General features: G+C 35.6%; 1 protein-coding gene across 1 annotated transcript; it reads left to right on the top strand.

The window, feature by feature from the left end:
• Positions 1 to 1,485: 1,485 nt before the first annotated feature.
• On the top strand, positions 1,486 to 13,385 carry LOC109053761 (Golgi pH regulator-like). Its single transcript, XM_042763379.1, is given in 14 exon segments — positions 1,486 to 1,670; positions 6,877 to 6,936; positions 7,021 to 7,124; positions 7,203 to 7,309; positions 7,598 to 7,699; positions 7,983 to 8,111; positions 8,211 to 8,289; positions 8,818 to 8,927; positions 9,546 to 9,634; positions 9,882 to 9,974; positions 10,064 to 10,159; positions 11,029 to 11,118; positions 11,364 to 11,429; positions 12,418 to 13,385. Coding segments are annotated over 14 exon segments (1,374 nt in total). The 5' UTR covers positions 1,486 to 1,628; the 3' UTR covers positions 12,625 to 13,385.
• Positions 13,386 to 18,792: the final 5,407 nt, after the last annotated feature.

Here is an 18,792-nt window from a genome sequence, read left to right as displayed (position 1 = left end):
TATAGTTCTATTTTATTTAATAGTATAATAACAATTAGATTTATAGGTGAAAGTGAAAGTGACGTGACATTCAGCCAAGTATGGTGACCCATACTCAGAATTCGTGCTCTGCATTTAACCCATCCAAAGTGCACCACACACAGAGCAGTGACACACACACACCCCATGAACACACACCCGGAGCAGGGGGCAGCCATTTTATGCTGCGGCGCCCAGGGAGCAGTTGGGGGTTCGATGCCTTGCTCAAGGGCACCTAATTCATGGTATTAAGGTGGAGAGATAACTGTACATGCACTCCCCCCCCACCCTGTTTCCTGCCGGCCCGAGACTCGAACTCACAACCCTTCGATTGGGAGTCTGACTCTCTAACCATTAGGCCAGGACTTCCCCCGTCTTTTATTTTCTTTATGATGTAAAGTAAGGGGACATCTTAGGAATAATTTTGCACCATAATGTAAACAAGGACCGTGTAACATATACTACACTGGATTTTTTACAGCCGAGAGCAGCCGTTCTTGTTTATAAAAGAAAACATATAATACTCTGTTGTTAGTTGCTTATTAGATCGCTAAAAACAGGCTATTATGCAAACTGTGACAAAGTGACAACCTTTGCTAGTGTTATGGGAAAAATTACTTCATTTGAGACTTGTAAGCGTATTTGTAGTTGTCATGTAATTTTGACGTGAACTTTACATCTGTGCCAAGCTGAGGGTTAGTGAGGAGCACTGCATTAAGGGTTTTGAAAAATCTGACATAACTATTGAGAAATATGTTTTATAGCATAAAAAACTTCAAAGTCTCAGTTTTATGTTTTTTTGATTATGTTGCTTTATATTATAAACAATTCCTGTAATTATATAAAAAGGCCTATCAATATGCAAAAATAGGCTACACCACGTTTTAATAGAATTTTGACTTGTAACTAAACATAATGATGCAAAGAAACTGCAAATGATGTAAGCACTGTTTTGATTGGTTATGAATGTTATTAAAATAACACCACAGGCTGAAACGGAAGTGTAATCTGTTGGGGACTATGCCGCTGGGACTGGTGTGTGGTAACAGCTTCCACAGGATGAGATTTAGCCAAGACTCCCATGCTCTCTGTCCCATATGTCACTTCACCTCTGATGAGACTTTCCTGTCTTAATAATGAAACACCAGCCCCTGGCCTCAATCACACACCATAATGCATGCTCTCTCTCTCTCGCTCCTCTCTACTCTCTCTCTCTGCACTCTCTCTTCTCAGTGCATTGGCAAAGCATTTGTAAATAAATCAATTACCTTAATTAGTTAATTATTTCTGATATTATTATTATTTAAATAGAAGAGACAAAGACAAGTCCAGCAACAGCAACCTACTCTTAATAATAACACCTCTCGGGTCAAAAGTCTTTAATAATTTTTGAGACGGTGGCGCCTCTAGCGGTCGAATATGAACCAGTTGATGATGGCATTACTGTGCGCGGAAAACAATGTCATGACGTCGGCAGCTTGACAGCTCAGTCGGATTCTTGTTCTGTTCAATGTTTCTTTCTCTATATTAACAGGAGCGTTTTCAACATAATGAGCTGAGAGCACGTTTGTCATTTTTCTGTGTATAAATCCCATACTACACGCGACACCATGTCTTTCTTAGTAGATTCAGTGATCATGTTCACTTCTCAGGTAAGTCTCATCTCTCTTTCATTATATATATATAAAAAAAGCATATTCGCTACAACACTAACACAAATACTAAAATTCTTTGTACAGTGAACAACCATGTTGCCTAGATTAAAGGGCTTTGAATTATAAACCGCAATTAAATATGTAAAAGCTGTCCTGCCTGACGTCTCTGTTCTCTCTCTCTGTGTGTGTGTGTGTGTGTGTCTGTGTGTGTATTAATAATTAATTATAAAAAATAAACAAACAGTTGATTAGAGCTCTATGGGAGTGGATCTTCTCCACGGGAATATTTCAAATCTTGTGTGCCAATCTGCAAGGTGTTTTAAAAGGTGATTGGTTTATGTTTTGTGGGATATTGCAACACATTCATCACTCACTGACATGATTCCATCCACAGGTGCTGTTTTTGGGTTCGGGGGGCTGTTGTTTCATGAGGAGCAGTTGTTTAAACGATTTATGAGGTATCGTGCATAAGAGGTAGATTTAGGGACCAGTCCTTGTTGACTTTCAGTGTTTTATCATGCAGGTCTGTCTCAATTCTCCCCAGGTTCGACAGTACGTTGTGCCAGGGTGGTCTTTTCTCCCGTCTCCATTCGCCTCGTTTTTGCACTATGTTTGAGCTCTTATCTTTGAGATCCTCGGTGATTATTAGCAGCACGTAAGATATTCTTTGATGTACAACTATGGATGGATGAGAACTGTAGAATCAGATGCTCACATTGCTGTTTGTTTCTACAACAGGTCCAGGAATTCCCTTAATTTTCACTGGAAGATGTTTTTTTTGTATGTTATATTTACTAGTTCTAATCTTTGTGGTTGCCGTTTACATTGGCTTACTTTGTGGTCCAGTAATATACGATTAGTAAAGTAGATTTGTTCTCTCTGTGCATTCTGTAGTTTTTCCATTTTGTTTGTCAAAGAAATAGGGTTTCACCCCCAAAATCAAATCGCTGAAAATGTATATACTCTCCTTCAGACATGCATTGTTTATTTTTTTTCTTTTCATTTGAACAGTTTTGAGAAATTAAGGCATTATCACTTGCTCACAATAGAGCCTCTGCAGGGAATGGGTGCCGTCAGATTGAGTACATTTTCAACTAGTTTTTTATTTTTGGGTGAGTTATCATTCCTTTAAATGTGCTCTTTTCTAGTGCAGTAGACCAAAGGTTGCTTTTTTCATGCGTGGTCTCGGTTCACGTTCATGTATTTTCTTCTGGAAACTGGGCGATCCTTTTCCTATTACTTAGTCCAAAAACTGGTAGGCACTGTCAACATGAAAACTTTTCTATCTATGCATTTATGAATGTAACATAATATTTAACAAAAAATCAAATACATTATTGTACTCGTGTTTGAAATTAGTAGATTTTTAAGAACAAGTCATTTTTTTATATTAGATTAATGTGCACCTTCAAGCACATTAAGAGAGGAAATGTGCATTAATAATATATTAATAAATATATTGAAATAATAATAATATGCCTAATGCCTTGCCGCCTGATATGTAGATGTGTATCTTTTTTATTGTGTTCTCAGGCAATTTCTGTCCATAGAGCACGCGTGATTAGTCGTGGTGGGGGTCATTGGGGTCACACTGATGGCTCTGCTGTCTGGCTTTTGGTGCATGGCTGTGAACTGTCCTTACCCATACATGTCATATTTCTGCAGGTATGTCTGTGCTCTTAGAAACATACAATAACAGAGACGAGCGTGTTGTATTGTGTTTATATTGTATATGTAAGATACTGGGCATTTGTTTGGTTTATTTGCTCAGAAATGTGACCGACAGTGATATCCTGGCCCTGGAGAGAAGACTTCTCCAGACTATGGACATGATTGTCAGTAAAAAGAAAAGGTAAGCAAGCAGTATAAAGTGAGGGAGTCCAATCACAGGAATTTTCTATTTATTTATTTACACAAGACTCAAAATGCCTGTTGTATATTTAATGTTTTACTATTAAAATAAAAATATTTAATATTTAATATTTTTAAAAATAAAATATTTACGAAATAAATCACTCTAATTTAGACACGTTACCTGTTCAAAAGTTAATATTTTATTTTGGAACAGTAGTCTCTTTGTTCACCAGGGCTGTGTTTATTTTGATCATGAAAAAAACAGTAAACACAAAAATACTTGTGAAATATTATTTACAATTTCAAATTAACGGTTTTCTCTATTCATAGTATTTGAAAATGTTTAGTTTATTCTGTGTTGGTAATGCTGATTTTACAGCAGCTATTAAATCCAGTCTTCAGCGTCGACATTATCTTATTAGGTTGAAAACCTTGTGTTTACAAAAAAATTCTGAACTCTACATTTATGTATGGTATATTCAACCTTAAAGTAAGTGTTTTCTTTAATGTTTGTCATAACAGAACAAGATTTTTCTTTTTAAGAAACGTTATTTATATTTGTAAGATTGTCCATGACAAGAAGGCAAATGTTACCATCGTAGGAGAGAGTATCCCGATAACAGACGGGATTCTGGGGATGATCAAGAGTGTGACCTCCTCACCATCAGGCAGTGAGAGTATACCTTACTGAAGCCAGTTGATTGGAGGCAGCAGGTTAATAGGTGCAGGAACTGAGTTGTAGTAATGTTACAAGTAGTCTCTTTAGCACCTGGAGAGTTACTGAGATCCACAATTTCATCACCATTGTTGCGCGAAGTGTGCTGAACACAAGAACTTAACCCCTGTTCGGCCCTGGATGACTGCCACAAGCATTTTTAATTTAAAACGTATCTAAATGGTACAGTAAATAATGTGTGTATATGTGAGCATGTGCATGTTAAATAGAATTGGTTTAACCCTTTACTGTAAAAATTAGCCTAAAGATGCCTAAATGGGCAGCTATTAACCAGCTGGCTAAAACAAAGAGAGTGATGGAGGAAAAACAGCTGCTTTCAACGGGTTTTGCTTCAGGAAACAGGTTTTTATTGCACAGAAGCTGCTTTTTGAAGCTCACAGGATCTCACATTATTTTCTAGGTCAACTTTTCACACGTTTTTACTAAAAGTTTTTTTTTAGATAACTTTGACACACAATACAAGTAAAGCGCTACAATATAAGTTTTATTTTTTTTTCTTTTACAATCACCAGGAGCCATTTTAGATAGCTTTTTCAAAACTCTTCACACAGTAAGCACAAACAGCAGTCTATATGGACTTAAAACTGTGGATCAGTTTATCATGCATTCAGTGACTATATCTTTTTAATATACATTAACTAATTAAATATTTTTAACACAACCACCATCAAAACTGTATGTACCTACAAACCAATTGGGGCATGTTTCTCAAAAATATTAAAAATAAAAGGATAGTTCACCTAAAAATGAAAAACTCTGTCAATCATTACTCTCACCCTCAAAGTGTTCCAAAACTGTGATGAACATAAAAGAAGATATTTTGAAGACTGTTAGTAACCAAACAGTTTCTGGCCCCCATTGACTTCCATAGTACTATTTTCTATAATAGCCTACTATATTTCTGTAATACTGAAATTTATTCCAGATCTAAAAAAATTAAATACTATCAAAACAATTAGATTTATAGGTGGTCTTTCATTTTCTTTAACAATCTAAAGTAAGGGGACATCTTAGGAATAATTTTGCACCATAATGTAAACAAGGACCGTGTACCATATACTACACTGGATTCTAACAGCAGAGAGCAGCCGTTCTTGTTTATAAAAGAAAACATATAATACTCTGTTGTTAGTTGCTTATTAGATCGCTAAAAACAGGCTATTATGCAAACTGTGACAAAGTGACAACCTTTGCTAGTGTTATGGGAAAAATGACTTCATTTGAGACTTGTAAGCGTATTTGTAGTTTTCATGTAATTTTGACGTGAACTTTACATCTGTGCCAAGCTGAGGCTTAGTGAGGAGCACTGCATTAAGGGTTTTGAAAAATCTGACATAACTATTGAGAAATATGTTTTATAACAACTGTAAAAAACTTCATTTGATCACAGTTTAATAATGTTGCTCTCTATAACAAACAATTCCTGTAATTATATAAAAAGGCCTATCAATATGCAAAAATAGGCAACACCACGTTTTTAATAGAATTTTGACTTGTAACTAAACATAATGATGCAAAGAAACTGCAAATGATGTAAGCAATGTTTTGATGTTTATATGTTATTAAAATAACACCACAGGCTTAACGGAAGTGTAATCTGTTGGGGACTATGCCGCTGGGACTGATGTGTGGTAACAGCTTCCACAGGATGAGATTTAGCCAAGACTCCCATGCTCTCTGTCCCATATGTCGCTTCAGTCTGATGAGACTTTCCGTCTTAATAATGAAACACCCAGCCCCTGGCCTCAATCACACACCATAATGCATGCTCTCTCTCTCTCTCTCTCATTTTATGTGTCTCTCTCTCTCTCTAATGATAGTGCATTGGCAAAGCATTTGTAAATAAATAAATTAATTAATTATTTCTGATTATTATTATTTATAACCAACAGCAGCAGCAGCAACAACAACAATACTACTACTAATAATAAACATCTCGGGTCAAAAAGTCTTTAATAATTTTTGAGACGGTGGCGCCCTCTAGCGGTCGAATTATGAACCAGTTGATGATGGCATTACTGTGCGCCGGAAAACATGTCATGACGTCGGCAGCTTGACAGCTCAGTCGGATTCTTGTTCTGTTCAATGTTTGTTTCTCTATATTAACAGAGCGTTTTCAACATAATGAGCTGAGAGCACGTTTGTCATTTTTCTGTGTATAAATCCCATACTACACGCGATATTATGTATTTCTTGTTGGATTCAGTGATCATGTTTTTTTTTGTGGTTTGTGTCATCTCTCTTTCATTATATATATATAAAAAAAGCATATTCGCTACAACACTAACACAAATACTAAATTCTTTGTACAGTGAACAACATGTTACCTAGATTAAATGGTTTGAATTATAAAAAGCAATTAAATCATGTAAAAGCTGTCTGCCTGACTGTCTCTCTCTCTCTCTGTGTGTGTGTGTGTGTGTCTGTGTGTGTATTATAATTATTATAAAAAATAAACAAACAGTTGATTAGAGCTCTATGGGAGTGGATCTTCTCCACGTGAATATTTCAAAATCTTGTGTCCAATCTGAAGGTGTTTTAAAGGTGATTGGTTTATGTTTTGTGAATATTGCAACACATTCATACACTCACTGACATGATTTCCATCCACAGGTGCTGTTTTTTGGGTTCGGGTGGCTGTTTTTCATGAGGCAGTTGTTTAAAGATTATGAGGTATCGTGCATAAGAGTGTCGATTTAGACCAGTCTTGTTGACTTTCAGTGTTTATCATGCAGGTCTGTCTCTATTCCTCCCCAGGTTCGACAGTATGTTGTGCAGGTGGTCTTCTCCGTCACATTTGCCTTTTCTTGCACTATGTTTGAGCTCATTATCTTTGAGATCCTCGGTGTATTAAGCAGCACGTAAGTATTCTTGATGTACAACTATTGGATGATGAGAACTGTAGATCAGATGCTCACATGCTGTTTGTTTCTAAACAGGTCCAGATATTTCCACTGGAAGCTGAATTTGTATGTTATATTACTAGTTCTAATCTTTGTGGTGCCGTTCTACATTGGCTACTTTGTGGTCAGTAATATACGATTATGTAAGTAGATTTTGTTCTCTCTGTGCATTCTGTAGCTTTTCCATTTGTTTGTCAAAAGGAATAGTTCACCCAAAAATCAAAATCTGATGAAAATGTATATACTCTCCTTCAGACCATCCATTGTTTATTTTTATTTTTTTCATTTGAACAGTTTTGAAGAAATTTAGCATTATCACTTGCTCACAAATAGAGCCTCTGCAGTGAATGGGTGCCGTCAGATTGAGTACATTTTCAACTAGTTTTTATTTTTGGGTGAGTTAGAATTCCTTTAAATTTGCTCTTTTCTAGTGCAGAGACAACGGTTGCTTTTTTCATGCGTGGTCTGGTTCACGTTCATGTATTTCTTCTGGAAACTGGGCGATCCTTTCCCTATACTCAGTCCAAAACATGGTAGGCACTGTCAACATGAAACATTTCTGTCTATGCATTTATGAATGTAACATAATATTTAACAAAAAATAAATAAATAATTGACTGGTGTATGCAAATTAGTAGATTTTTAAGAACAATCATTTGTTATGTTTAGATTAATGTGCACCTTCAAGCACATTAAGACCAGAAATGTGCATTAATAAAGTAAACATATTGAAATAATAATAATAATATGCCTTATTGCCTTGCAGCCTTGCAGCCTGATATGTAGATGTGTATCTTTTTTTTCTTGTATTCTCAGGCATTCTGTCCATAGAGCAGCTGATCAGTCGTGTGGGGGTCATTGGGGTCACACTGATGGCTCTGCTGTCTGGCTTTGGTGCTGTGAACTGTCCTTACACATACATGTCATATTTCCTGAGGTATCTGTGCTCCTAGACACATACAATAACAGAGACGAGCGTGTTGTATTGTGTTTATATTGTATATGTAAGATACTGGGCATTTGTTTGGTTTTTTTTGTTAGTAGTGTGATACGATAGTGGTGTCGTGGGTGTTGAGAGAAGACTTCTCCAGACTATGGACATGATTGTCAGTAAAAAGAAAAGGTAAGCAAGCAGTATAAAGAGAGGGATCCAGTCACAAGATCACAGGAATTTCTATTTATTTATTTACACAAGACTCAAAATGCCTGTTGTATATTTAATGTACTATTAATTTATATTTTACATGTAAAATAAAATATTAACAGAAATAAATCACTCTATTTAGACACGTTACTGTTCAAAAGTTATTATTTTATTTTGGAAAGTAGTCTCTTTTGTTCACAGAGGCTGTGTTTATTTGATCATGAAAAATACAGTAAACACAATAATACTGTGAAATATTATTACAATTTCAAATAACGGTTTTCTCTATTCATATATTTGAAAATGTTATTTATTCATGTGTTGGTAATGCGGATTTTACAGCAGCTATTAAATCCAGTCTTCATTGTCACGTTATCCTTATTATGTTGAAAAAAAAAATTCTGACCCTACATTTATGGATGGTATATTAACCCAATGTAGTGTTTTCTTTAATTTTGTCATAACAGAACAAGATTTTCCTTTTTAAGAACTTTTTAATATTTGTAGGATTGCCATGACAAGAAGGCAAATGTACCAGCGTGGAGAGGAGCAGAATAAACAGACGGGATTCTGGGGGATGATCAAGAGTGTGACCTCCTCACCATCAGGCAGTGAGAGTATCCTTAATGAGCCAGTTGATTGGAGGCAGGCAACAGGTTAATAGTGCAGGAACTGAGTTAGTAATTTACAGTAGTCTCATTTAGCAACTGGAGAGTTACTGAGATCACATTTCATCACCATTGTGCTCCAAGTGTGTAAACAAAGAACTTAACCCCTGTTCGGCCCTGGAGGACTGCCACAGCATTTTAATTTAAAACAGTATCTAATGGGCAGTAAATAATGTGTGTATATGTGAGCATGTGCATGTTAAATGGATTGGTTAACCCTTTACTGTAAAATTAGCCTAAGATGCCTAAATGGAACGCTATTAACCAGCTGGCTAAAAACAATGCTTCTCACTTGGTTTTGGTTCAGTTTCCAGATTCTACAAAAGCAAATAATATATTTAATGAAATCAGACTTTGAAATGGTTTTTAACTGACTACAAATCCATATTTAATGTAGTCTGGGTTGTATTTTCTTTTAGTAATATTGTTTATTGTTTTCGAGGCTGAGAGCACTAATTTTCGGGGGATTGTGATGCACTAGTTTAGGACCACAGGCTTAAAGTTTGATTGCTGCTGTGACTTGTGGATCTTCTGAGGGTTGTTTGTTTCTTAACTTTGGCACTGCAGATCTTTTTGTGATCCAGCAGGAAGTGGATGCTCTGGAGGAACTCAGTAGACAGCTTTTCCTGGAGACCGTCGACCTACAAGCCACCAAGGTATTTAACAAAATAAATTTTGAAATGATGATTAGTTTTGTTTCTATATACAGAGATACCATGCTCATGTAAAACCTGGAAGTAAGCAAATGTAGTTAATGTAGCCTTTTTTTTGGCTTTAAAATATCTAGAAATTTTTTTTGGCTTTAAAATATCTAGTAATCACGCAAAATGTGTGGAAATCCTTTATAGAAATAAAAGTAAGTATTATAAATACAATAATGATCTTATATCTCTGTACCCCAAGGAACGCATAGAGTACTCAAAAACATTTCAAGGGAAATACTTCAACTTCTTAGGCTATTTCTTCTCCATCTACTGTGTGTGGAAAATATTCATGGTATGAATTGTTTTTGCTCATTTTGTTTGCCATGTATTATTGTAAAAATGTGTCTTAATCAGTGACATACTCTAATGTATTCTTTGTAGGCCACTATAAACATAGTGTTTGACCGTGTGGGGAAGAATGACCCAGTGACAAGAGGAATCGAGATCACAGTCAATTATCTCGGCATTCAGTTTGATGTATGTTATCGTCAGCTTAAGCTGCTTTATACATTTTGGCTGACTAAATCTCTTTTAAAATTCTCCGTTTTGAGTTCATTTTATTTTATTTTTAACTTTTACTCTTTTTATATCTGTATTATAATTCTTTTGAGTTATATTAGTGTTTTTTACTGATTTAAACTCTTTTAAAATTATTAAAATAAAAAAAAAAAATACTGTTTAAAGGAATAGTTCACCCAAAAAGTAAAATTCTATCATCATTTAAATCTTACTGGCACCAAACTTTAGAAAAAAAACTATTTTATGGGCAAGTGGCACCTCCCTGCATAAAAGCAGGTGTGTGGGGTTGCTTTCTATGCCCCCTATTGGCCTATATATATATATATATATATATATATATATATATATAGATATATATATATAGTGAATATATATATATATTATATATATATAAATCAGATGTTAGCACTGCGTTGTCACAGCAGGACAATACCAGATACCAGTTGTTTGTTTACTTATTTAATCAGATGTTAGCACTGCGTTGTCTGATTACATTAGTTAGTCCACACTCGTGCATGTAATTGTTGTGTATCTACTGTAATAGACTTTAAACTCCTGACTGTGGTTGTATATGCATGCTGTGATTGTGTGTGCTGTGTCAGCTGACATTTACTGCTTTGGTTGGCAGTTAATTGTTCCCCAGCCTGTTAAATGACGGTTTAATCTTTCCCCATGAGGAGGTAATGATTCAGCCTCTTAAACATGTAATCTGGATCCGGCTTCATTCTTGCTCACTACTGATAAGTGCAAATGCTACTCATCCCTTTCTAAGGGATAAAGCCTCGCAATTTATGTGCAGCAGAACTTAAACCTTTGTTTTCCCACAGGTCAAGTTCTGGTCTCAGCACATTTCTTTTATCCTGGTGGGAATCATCATAGTCACGTCAATACGAGGCCTTTTAATCACACTCACCAAGGTAATAAAGGGTGAACGTTTTTTTTTTTTTTTTTTTTTTCTCATTCAGTCTTATCACTTAAGGGGAAACGGTCACATATTACTGTTGGTGTGCATGGGTGTGTTAGTTCAACCATTGTAGAAGAAGGTTTCCTTGAGCAACTGCAACATTGTCTTGCCCAAATTCAGTTTCTGAGAAGCAATAATGATGTTTAAAGCTCATAAAAAACAGTTTTGGTTTGGTATCTCTTTATTTTTTGTTCACAGTTTTTCTACGCCATCTCCAGCAGCAAGTCCTCCAATGTCATTGTGCTCGTCCTGGCTCAGATCATGGTGAGACATTTTAGAAGAATTGCTTTTAATTAAACGTTAATTTAAGACATCCATATATCAGCAAAAGTTGGGCCGTCATAGTCAATAAAAAAAAAAATCATACATTTCACACACATTTAAAAGTTTGGGCTCAGTAAGATATATATTTTTATATTTATTTATTTTTGAAAGAAATTAACACTTTTTATTAATCAAGGTTGCATTAAATTTATTAGAAATGACAGTACAGACATTTATAATCTTGCAAAAGATTTCGATTTCAAATGAATGCTTTTCTTTGTTCATCAAAGAATCCTGAAAAAAAAGTCTCATGGTTTCCATAAAAAAATATTAAGCTGAACTGTTTTCAGCATTGATGATAATAATAATAATAATAATGATAATAATAATAATAATAATAATAATAATAATTATAAGTATTTTAGCAGCAAATCAGCAGAAGAATGGAGTAATGATGTTGAAAATTTCGATTTGCCATCATAGGAATAAATTACAGTTTAACTTATTTTCAAATAGAAAACAGTTATTTCAGTTTTTATTAAATTTTACAATATTACTGTTTTTATTTTTACAGATTTAGTTATTTTGAGATTGTTATAATTTTTTTAAAAATAAAGATTTATGAACGGTAGTGTAAAAACAGTTCAGTGTTCAGCAGAAATAATGGATAACTTTAATACTTTTTTTTTAATCTAGTGTCAAAATGAGTGTAATATTATATTAGAATTAATATTTCTCATTAAATATATGACATAGTATTATAGTCTCCAGAGACAGGAGTCATAAAGGAACTTTTTCAGTTCTAATTCTGAATTCATTTCACAATACTGTATGTTCCAGAACCATTAACAGAATCAGATGTCATAAAAATCATTTGGTTCATGTTTTGATTAAAAAAGATCAGCCAATTCTGAATAATAACTGTTTTTGATTCCCATTTCCACCAACAAAATGGTATGACATCTCTCTCTCTGCTGTCTGTTTGTAGGGGATGTATTTTGTGTCGTCTGTGCTCCTGATGCGGATGAGCATGCCTTTAGAATACCGCACTATAGTGACGGAGGTACTGGGAGAACTGCAGTTTAACTTCTACCACCGCTGGTTTGACGTGATCTTCCTGGTCAGTGCTCTCTCCAGCATCCTTTTTCTCTACCTGGCCCATAAGCAGGCACCAGAGAAGCACATGACCCTGTGACCTCACAAGTGACCTCATCAGAGAGAGACGCACAGGACTGAAGTTTCTCCTTCTTTTGTCTCTCCTTTTAGAAGGACTTCTATGCCTCTGTCCTGTAATGAGCATTATTGGGTCTGTATTTCCTGAATCAGGAGGGGCCCAGAAACAAAGTGTTTATTTGACTTTGGGTTCAAAAAATGTTGATTTGCTGTATCATTTAAATAGACTCATATTAATGGAGGGGACAGAATGGTATACAGTGTGGGTTTATTTTTATTTTTATTTTTAAATAAAAAAGAACAACATTTTCCAAACCAGGTGTTATTATGTTTACCACGGTAGGTGAACAAACTAATTGCTCTCACTAGTTTGTTTGCCATTAAATCAATTACTCTTGAGCCAACTTTTATCATTAATAGACATCACATATTTATCTCAGCAACACCCAGAGATGTTACAGTGGACAGTTGGTCTCTTGTTTTTCTTTCAGGCCTGTTAATTGTTACTATCATTCCATGTCTCATTAAGAACTGTAATAATTCACACGTGGATACTGTATTGAGTGGGAGTCATAATCTTCTACTGAAATCATGTCAACTAAAAAATGGTTATATATGGAATAATTGTACTTAGTTGGGCTTTTGTGTTATTCTTTTGTGGTAGATGGACAGGTGCTTTTGATTTACTGAAAAGGCACTGTCTACATGCCAGAGATGTAACTGTCTCCTATTTATGTTCAAATACAGAAAGCTCAGACTGCAATTAAAAGGCTTTTTCAGGCATTTCCACTGTTTCTTATTGGTACATTCAGCAGTGTTTTGTGAAGAGTCATCTGAGTGGTGTACACCAGGGGTGGGGAACGGTCGATCCTGGAGGGCCACTTTTCTGCAGAGTTTAGCTCCAACCCTGAAAAAACCCTTAACCACTTTAAAATGGCTTTTTTGGTTGCTTGTATTCAGAAAACATAAAGAAAACGACACACATACAGCAAGATAATATAATTTTACTTACCTGGCCTATCACTTGACACAAATATCCATCCCTTCTTAAAAGTCTGTGTTAAAAGAGAGCTGCCTGTTGCACCATTTAATTAAGCTGACTGCTGTAGCCTATATCAGCTACCTTTATTTTAAATTTGTATATATACTGTTTGAATGACAGCTTGGTAAATCTGTTGGCAAGTAAATATTCAATATCGCTATTCATCATAAGTACTTGGTACATTATCAGTGCAGCGGTAGATGTTCAAACTAATTCACATCACGTAATTTACATCTCTATGATGAAGTAAATATTCAATATCGCTATTCATCATAAGTACTTGGTTTTCTTTTCTCAACACTCCTCAGCGCTGAAAGAGAAAACCTGATGGTGATTGGCAATGTTGTTGTTTTTTTTTTTGTTTTTTTTTTTTTTTAACCATGATGAGTTTTTTTGTTTTTTATTTTTTCCCCGGGAGTCCCCCTACCCTTCTCCATCACCTAGTGTTTATAATTACATCAGCAGATTTGGCAAATTCACGATAGAAAAGCTGCGCTTTCACGTTATGATATTACAACTGTGAAATTTCAAACAAAAAATACATATTCTGAGACATGAACTGAAATGAATTGTGAATTTTATAAACATTAAAACGTCCTCCTCCCATTTTTTCACCTCAAAATTATGGGGAAGCGGTGCCCTCCCTGCCTCCCCCGATGAGCCGCCACTGCTCACACCTTATTAATATCATGCTGGAAGCAAAATCTGAGAGGTAGCACAAATCGTCAGAACACCGGGGCGACAAGAAAAAAAAAAAAAAAAGAAACTCATTACAAACAAGCCATTTGATGCATCCAGTGGTGTCATAATTACAGATTATAATGACTTATACTGTGTTTTTTATGCGTTGCCACGTTATGATATTACAACTGTGAAACATGCCTTGCATTTGTGATCGGAGAAACGACAAACAAACGCTATTCTACACTGCTTAAAACTTGCGTTTGAATCATCAGTGGCAAATCCTTTAAATATGTAAACATACTTACAGTCTGTGAGTCAGAACAGCCGGCATTGTAGTCTTCTCTCTCAGGATCAGGAAACAGTCCTCCATAAAATGTACAGCACACATCTGAATATTTGGGTTGAACTGTTCTGGAACAGTGTTGCAACCACTGATTTCTAGGTTGGAATAAAGCTTTGAAACACCAACTGCAAACTGATCCCACTTAAATCCCGAACCTGCAAGTAATTCTACGACTTATATGTCGGCAAGTTTAGAAAAAGCTAATAAACACAATAATGCACTGAAATGAGAAGAAAAGACTGTTCACTTATCTGGCTGTTGAGTTTCAGAGAAACTCTGAAAGCATGATACAATGCTCAAGCGAATGCCATTTAATTGTAAAGCAGCAAGCTCATTGACTATGTATGCAACAAGAGTGAGGTTTCTCTTCCGAACTGTCTGCATTGCATGTGCGCATGTGTTCACGTATATGCGGGTTAAGGCTGTGCCATCTAGAGTTTCATGACAGAACTTGGTATGTATATAAAATGTATATAAGAAAACAAAACAAAAGTTGGCACACCAAAACTCCAAAAAATGCAAAAATTTACTACCAGACTATCACACAGATGATGTTTCGAGCATGCAGGCTCTTCATCAGACAATTACAAATTAAAAACAACAAGCATTTATACTACCAGGTGATTAATAACATGACACACACACACACACACACACACACACACACACACACACACACAAATCATATCTTTTTGCTGAGCACCCAACTTGAGCATTTTGCCAGTGATGTGCATGCTTTTCGCAAATAACATATGTACAAATATAAAAATATATGTATGAAATATGTGCACAAATATACAAATATAAGTATAATACATACCCTTACCAAAAGTAGTATACTTCAAGTTTATTTTATTAAGTATACTTAAGTAAAGTTCAAGTATATTTTTTAAGTATACAGTGTTATTTAAAGTAAGTCAGTGTTCTAGTAGTATACTTGTAAGTGTACTGTTTAATACTCCTTGGGACTAAATTGGCCCACTTTCTAGTATATAAAAGTTTACTTTTAAGTATACTTTAAGTATAACAGTATCAAACTTTAAGTACACAACTAGTTTACCTCTATGTTTGTAGTTTGTACTGCAATTATACTAAACGTGAACTTATAGGTATACTGATAGTTTACTAATTAAATACTTTGTACACTTGGAAGTATAGTCTTAGTAAACTACTAGTTTAGTAGTTTTATACTGCAAGCATACTCATAAGATTTATTTAAGTGAAATTTACATCATACTTTAAGTATACTACTATGTCCCTATTTAGGTTTTATTTTGTATATATTTTGTTATATGAATATCTGAACATACAACACATCCAAAGAAAGAACATGGTATCTGATTGTAAACAAAAACATTTTATTCTAGCTTCATGCATTCTTTTTTTAAACACTTTAATGTGGGTAAGTTTAAAAAAAAAAATAAGAAAGAAAGAAATAACATTTTGAACAAAAAACTGAAAAAAAGAGACCATGAATTGGATTCAAAATAATAATCAAAACGTAGATGGAGTCAAAAAGATCAACACTCCAAAGCTTGACTGTAACTATTACCTCTTCATCGGTTGACATTTTATTCCATAACATTACAGTTTTGATACTGTTTCATGTCAGATGATCGAGTTAGATTACATGTGTTAGTATCTGGTGTTTCTTTTTCTTCTTCACTTGTGTTTTTTTGGAAATTCTGTACAGAAGATGTGTACTAGCGCCCTCTACCATATAACAATGAAAACACTGATTCTAGGAGCACAAGTATAGCTCAAATATATTTAGACTTTTTGTAAGTAAAAGTCAAGTATACTTAAATGTCATTTTAAGTATATTTCTGAAGAGTACATAAAGCCTACTTCTGAGAAGTACATAAAAAGTAAAATAAAAGCATACTTTCCCTTAGTTTAAAAGAAGTATAGTAATAGCACACTTTAATAAACTTATTTTTTGTAAGGGTATTCAGAAAATGTGGGTGAACTTTTGTTCCTCATTTGATTTGCATGCACCGCTTTTTACATGGAGGTGGCTGATCAGCATCAACATTGTCCTGTTGAGGGAACAGAAAGGTAAGTGTTCCATAGACACTATATGAAGGCATATCACTTTTACCGTAATGGGTCAGCATGAAGGGTCTATGAACTGAAAAGTGTATGAGATTAAAGTATGTATTAAAACAATACAAAAGATTTCAAATCTAGAAATCTAGAATATATGACAGTTTAGAGGCAGTGTTACATCTGAAAGTAAAATGTCTGAAATTGATGCACCTGTGCTCCATGGATATGGCCTCTTTTTGAGTGAACTACTTGCGAGTTGCCTGTGGCAAAGAAGTAGGCACAGCTGATCCTTGTGGGAACATGACAGGCTTGGGCGCTACCTCTAGGGACAAGGCAGTATGGGGTGCTCCATGTTGGAAAAGGTGTTCTCTGGTGCTCCCTGTGGGGTCCCGATGGGCAGGGTTGATCTTTGTGGGGACCTGGTGAGCATGGGTGCTTCTTGTGGAAAAAGGTGTTTCATAGAGGTAATCTAAAGACATTGGTTTTACCCTTTCAACATGAAGATCTATGAATTGAAAAGTGTATATTGAAAAATAAATAAATAAATAAATAAATAAATAAATAAATGAAATACAAAGCAGGATTTAGAAAACATGGAAGATTAGTTAAAGGCAGTGTTTCAACTTTTTTAATGAATCTAAGATTACAAATGAGAGACAAGATGGACTAACCAGTGCTTCTGTGCTCCAGGTAAATGGCCTCTTTTGTGTAACCGGTAAATTTAGAGAGGCTCTAGGCTCTAATTCCAGCCTGGCAGACATGGCTCCTCCCTGTGGGGCCCTGGCGGGTAGAGGTACTGCCGTGGGACAGAGATCCGAGACTTCAGCTGCCTCCACTTTCTTCCCTGTCGGGAACAGGCAGGCATGGGATGTTCCTTGTAGAAACCGTGCTCCTACTGGGAAAGAAGCTTGAGGGTTTTGCTGTCTCCACTTTCTTCTCTTTGGGTACCCAACAGATACAGGTGCTCCCTGGTGGAACCTTATGGACATGGATGCTTTTTGTGGGTACCTGGCTCCCTGGGGCAAAAAGGTTTGATAAGACTTCTGTTGCCTCCACTTTCCTCTCTTTGGGAGCCTGGTGGGTACAGATCTGCCGTGCAAAGGCAAAAGTCTGTAACTTCGATTTTTGTCGAAATATTTTGGGACATTCAAGACATCCTTTATCATGTGCATAAGTATCTTGAGTCAATTTTGTTGTTTTTCTGAGAAAATAATGGGTCGTCCCAGGGGTCTGTAACTTCGATTTTTGTCGAAATATTGAAAAGCCCTGGAGGAACCAAGGCAGAAGACCTTATAACACTATAGCCTATATATATTACCGCTCTTTCACCAGTATTGTTTAGAATGCTCAAATTGAGTTTCGACATTCTGATTAAAGCGCTTTAACTGCACTTCAAAATGAAGTTATGGTGGCGTAAGCTTGATGGGACGGTTATACTGTATGGTAGTTCTGTGCTTTTTTTTATTGCCCAAGGTTCACAGTCTCAGCAGTGCCAGTATGTTTACGGTGTAGCAGCGAAATCTCTCCGTTCGCACACAGATTTTCTTATTTTGTCACAAAACCAGATGCGATGCTCAGATACCGCTGCTTTCGTAGCGCGCGCACTTAAAAAACATGTCTCCTCTCACTCACCTTTAAACTCTCTCTATGCTCATAGATATTCATTCTTTTCGCACCTTTCAATTTCTCTTTTCTGTTCAGACCGTGTGCTACGCAATCCATTAAAATGGGCTCAGAAAAAAATACATCAAGACAGAGTGTGTGAACCTGCATATGGCATAGCCCAGTCTTTTCTGTTCTCGCGCTCCACTTTTTGCGCTGCATTCTGATTGGATCGGATAGCATACTAGGTCGGGATGCGGAAAATCGTGCTATAAAAAATCATGATTTTATTACGATTTTTATCGCAAGCCCCTAGTATAAACATTAAAATAATTACACTTTCCTTCATTTCTTCAACAGGTATGCAAACAATGTCATCCTTTCTCACTTTTTTCTCCTCAACAGGTAAAGTTACAATCAAAGTGCATTCAGGCTATCAGTTTTAACCTATCATGTGTTCTCAGGGAATC

The sequence above is a fragment of the Cyprinus carpio genome, chromosome A9, assembly GCF_018340385.1.
Source record: "Cyprinus carpio isolate SPL01 chromosome A9, ASM1834038v1, whole genome shotgun sequence".
NCBI classification, from domain to species: domain Eukaryota; kingdom Metazoa; phylum Chordata; class Actinopteri; order Cypriniformes; family Cyprinidae; genus Cyprinus; species Cyprinus carpio.
This window is presented reverse-complemented; position numbering and strand designations above follow the sequence as displayed.